General features: G+C 38.5%; 1 protein-coding gene across 1 annotated transcript; it reads left to right on the forward strand.

The window, feature by feature from the left end:
• Positions 1 to 2,852: 2,852 nt before the first annotated feature.
• LOC143925253 (taste receptor type 2 member 41-like) lies at positions 2,853 to 3,863 on the forward strand. The gene has a single exon (XM_077449845.1). The coding sequence runs from the start codon at positions 2,853 to 2,855 to the stop codon at positions 3,861 to 3,863; it is 1,011 nt and encodes a 336-aa protein (XP_077305971.1).
• Positions 3,864 to 4,628: the final 765 nt, after the last annotated feature.

A 4,628-nucleotide genomic window follows, 5' to 3' on the forward strand; every position in this document is an offset into this window, starting at 1 on the left:
TCTCCTGTTCTATTAACATACTATAAAAATAAGACATCAGATGTCTCAGTTCCTCTCCTTTCAAACAGATCTCTTCAAACTCAGTCAATGCCCTTATTTCTACGTATACCTTTGATTTAGATCTAATAAAGGCTTCTAATTGCCTCATTCTGAAAGGGTCTAGTCCTAATGTCATTCCTTTTTCAATATCTTTTTTAGTCATTAACCGGTTGCCTACCGAGAAATGACAAATTCTACTCATACCTCTATCTTGTATTGTTTTAAACTTTGGATCTGTCATTCCCGGTAGAAATGCTGGGGTACCAAGGATAGGAAGGAGCGGACTGGGAGTTCTTGAAATAGATGTTTTCCTGAATACTCTTTTAGTTATTCGTAATGTCTCCCCTAGTATTGGATGTTTTCTCAATCCCATTGGTATTTCTGTATCTGGAATCCACACTAATCCTTCCAATGGGATATCTGTCGCTGCTTGTTCTGTCTGTATCCACGGTTTTTCGTTTTTAAGCCTACACCATTCCACTACTCTAGTTAAGTGTGAGGCCTCCTGGTATTTTATTGGATCTGGAAGTCCTATCCCTCCTTTTCCTTTGGGGAGTACTAAAATATCTCGGCGTACTCTTGCTGGTTTCCCAGCCCAGATGAACTTCATAAATCTTGATCTAAGATCCTTAAACAAACTTGTAGGGATCTTAATTGGTATAGTTTGAATTATGTATAACAGTCTGGGCATCACATTCGTCTTAATAATATTGGTTCTCCCGAACCATGTAAAAATCTCTTTGTCCCATTTTTGAAGATCACTTTTGATCTGTCTTACCAGTGGGATATAATTAAGTTCAAACAGTTCATTTAGATTTTTTGACATTTTTGTTCCTAAGTAACTTATATATGAATTCGTCCATCTAAAATCAAATTGCGTGGACACTGCTTGCAACTGAGGCGAATCCATCTCTACTCCCATTGCCTCCGATTTTCCATAGTTTATTCTAAAGTTGGATATTTTCCCATATTCTCGTAGCTCCATTAGTAAAGATGGGAGAGATGTAATTGGGGACGTTACAAAAAAGATCAAATCATCTGCATAAGCTGCCAACTTCTGATCCTCATTTTTTATTTTTACCCCCCTGATATCCACATTGGCACGTATTTTCCTTAAAAAAGGTTCTATTGTCAAAATGAATATCAGGGGTGAGAGGGGACATCCCTGGCGTGTTCCATTTAAAATGGAGAATGGCTCTGATAATCTGTCATTCACTTTCACCCTAGCACTTGGTTTTGAATATAAGTTTAGGATCCATCTCAGCATCCCCTCCCCCAGGCCTATATGTTGTAGTACTGCTTTTAAGAATATCCAATCCACCCGATCAAACGCTTTTTCTGCATCCGCAGATACTATCACCATTGACTTATGCAATTTTTGTACCAGGTAAATTGTGTTCACCACTCGTTGCGTATTTTCTCTTCCTTCTCTCCCTGGGACGAATCCCACTTGATCTGGGTGTATTAGTTCCGGTATCAAATTTATCAATCTCATGGCTAATATTTTTGTGAACAATTTAAGGTCCACATTCAACAACGAAATAGGTCGGTAGCTGGGACACTGAGAGGGATCCTTTCCTTCTTTCGGTATTACTGTTATATGCGCCAGTAACGTTTCTGTTGGAATTTGCTTCCCTTCCCGTATTGAATTATAAGCTTCCACGAATCTCGGAGCCAATTTCTCCGCGAACATTCTATAATATGACAAAGTAAATCCATCTGGACCTGGTGATTTACCTAATTTCAATATTTTTAATGCTTTTGCAACTTCCTCTAGAGTGATTGGTACATCTATTTCTCTGGCCATTTCCTCTGTTATTTTTGGCATTTCTGTCCTTTCAATATATTCTCTAGCGATCTCTCCTTTTTTTAACTCCTCTGCCAACGTAGACTTCTTTTCCAACTGATATAGCTTCTCATAGTATTCTTTGAATACCTGAGCAATTTTCTCCGATGTATTAACCATTTCATCTCTCTGTGTCTTAATTTGTGTAATTGAATTCCTAGTTGTGCTTTCTCTGAGGGCGTTTGCCAACAGTCTCCCTGGTTTATTCCCAAATTCATAGAATCTCCGTTTCCCTCGAGTTAGCTTTGCTTTCGCTTTATCTATTAATTGGAGATTTAATTTTTCACGCAGACCCTCTAATTTCTGTTCTACTAATTGTGCTTGTGATTTTTTATGTACTGTTTCTAGTTCCCTAATCTCTTTAAGCAAGTTATCAATCGTTTCATTCATTCTGCGTTTTCTATGTGCTCCCATGGATATAAATATTCCTCTCATGACACATTTATGTGCTTCCCATATACAAAAAGGTGTTGTTTCTCCTACTTTATTTGTTGCAAAAAAAACATCCAGTTCTTGTTCTAATTTTACCTTATATTCACTATCCTTTAGTAATGTTTCATTTAACTTCCATTGCCATTCCCTTGGTTCAGCTTCCCCTAATTCAATCACACAACTCGTCGGGGCGTGGTCTGATAGTGTAAACAGGCCAATTGAGGCTTCCACTAGGGATGTAATCACATTCTGGGAGATTAAAATATAGTCAATTCTAGAGTAAGATTTATATTTTGCCGAGAAAAAAGTATAATCTCTGCTCTGAGTGTATATAATAGTCATAGTACTGAGTGTATATAATAGTCATAGTGCTGAGTGTATATAATAGTCATAGTACTGAGTGTATATAGTAGTCAGTAAGTGGTTAATTATGTCAGTATAATGGAAATGAGTCAGAGATTGTATTACACAGGTTGCTCTGTGCTTTACATGTCGGCATTGAAATGAAATCCATCATGTTTATGCAAAATCAATCATGAGACGAAACTCTGAAGGCTTTTTCCATATTTCCAACCTTGAAAATATCATTCTGTCTGCTATCACTAGATGTGTCTGTCCAGAGATCACAGCAAACCTCAACATGATGTCTCTGGACTTATTCTCTATTGTAATCTCTTCAGTCTTGGGACTCGGCTTGGCAATCCCTTCTTACACTTGTATTGTGATGGGTAACCTGGACATCATCAGAAAGAAAGGGAAGTTGAGTCCCACCGATGTGATCTTCCTGGCTAAGGGGATTGTGAATCTTCTCCTCCAGTGTGTGCTGAGTCTACAGGCAATAATCTATGTCTTGAGTCTGGAAGTCTGTTATATGACAGAAGTACGTGGATTTCTGAACACTTCAGGTTACTTCTTAGCCTATTACAACTTCTGGTTGACCTTCTGGCTCTCGGCTCATTACTGTACCACCATCACCAATCTCAGCTATGGGTTCTTCATCTGGATAAAGAGAATTGTGTCCAATTTCCTGAGTCACCTTCTATTCCTGACAGCACTTGGGGTGTTCATTGTGAGTGTCCCGTGGTTCTGGGCTGTCAGTGAAGAAAGTATCCAGTCTTCTGAGAACAGCACCGAAGCTTCTGGTAACAGCTTCCATATCAGTGTTTCCTATGTTGTTCCTTTGACCTTCCTAGGCGTCATTCTTCCATTCTGCCTTAGTCTTCTGTGCCTGGTCCTCACTTCCTCCTTTCTGCTCAGACACGCCTGGAGGGTGAAGAATAACGACTCTGGATCAACACGTCCAAATCTTCAGGCTCATGTCACTGCACTGAGGACAATCTTCTTCTTACTTCTCCTCTTCACATTCTTCTGCGTGTCTCAGATGGACATTTTTCTTCAAAATTCCCCTCTGTATACGGTCTGTTGGAATTTACAATTATTTTCTCCATCGGTGGAGGCCGCCGTCATCTTCCAGGCCAGCAACAAGCTGAGAAGGACCATTCTGAGAAGATTCTGGACCAAAAGCTGGAGGACCACAGATACTTAACATGTAGAGGATCCAAACCTTCAATGTATAAATATTCACTAAAACCTTTTAGTGTGAAAGTGATCAACGTAAAAGGTTACTTAAAAAGTTAGTTTTTTGCAAAAAAAAAAAAACTGCCTGTACAGATAAGGGGTGTCTGTAGATAAAAACTGTGCAGATCTGACTAAAGTTTACTAATTATTGTAGTAAAGGTAGATAGTACTATAGCTGTTTGATAGCATTTAACCCCCCCCCCTCCCCCCCAAAAAAAAAAAAAATTACAGATAAATATAAAACACACACATTGTATACATTCACGTCCTTTTTTCATTCTTTTATTTGTAACAGAAATTTGGGTGACATCACAGGGTGTCAGATAAGGTTTGGTCCAATCATGTAAAGTAGGTGTCCATGAAAGATCATAGATCATTGTGACCTCAGATATATCTATAATTGAAAATGCAACATGTAAATGACATAATATAAACTAACAGAATGGGAGTAAATCATACACCCCAAACCAGGGTATGCGATAGAAGTGGGTTGCCCCCTAAGAAAGCCCAATATCCTACAGCATAAAACATCCTATAACATAAAACACTATCATTTTTCAACAATTGAACTTAGAAAGCATTAAGTTGCATACTTAAGGCAAAAATAAAGTCTTGTCATTTTTTTCACAAATCGTGATAAACAGCGGAAGTGAAATCTAGCGGGACTCCCATAGCTTCCTAGGCTTTATGACTGAGAAGAATCATAAGAGTGTGAGGGGAGCTTGTAGTAACT

This window comes from Lithobates pipiens, unplaced genomic scaffold (genome assembly GCF_037356315.1).
Source record: "Lithobates pipiens isolate NorthernLeopardFrog02 unplaced genomic scaffold, aLitPip1_a1.2 Scaffold_22, whole genome shotgun sequence".
NCBI lineage: Eukaryota > Metazoa > Chordata > Amphibia > Anura > Ranidae > Lithobates > Lithobates pipiens.

Bases quoted from the DNA above. Each gene is read 5' to 3' on its own strand.
- LOC143925253 (XM_077449845.1), top strand. From the start codon at position 2,853: ATGAGACGAAACTCTGAAGGCTTTTTCCATATTTCCAACCTTGAAAAT.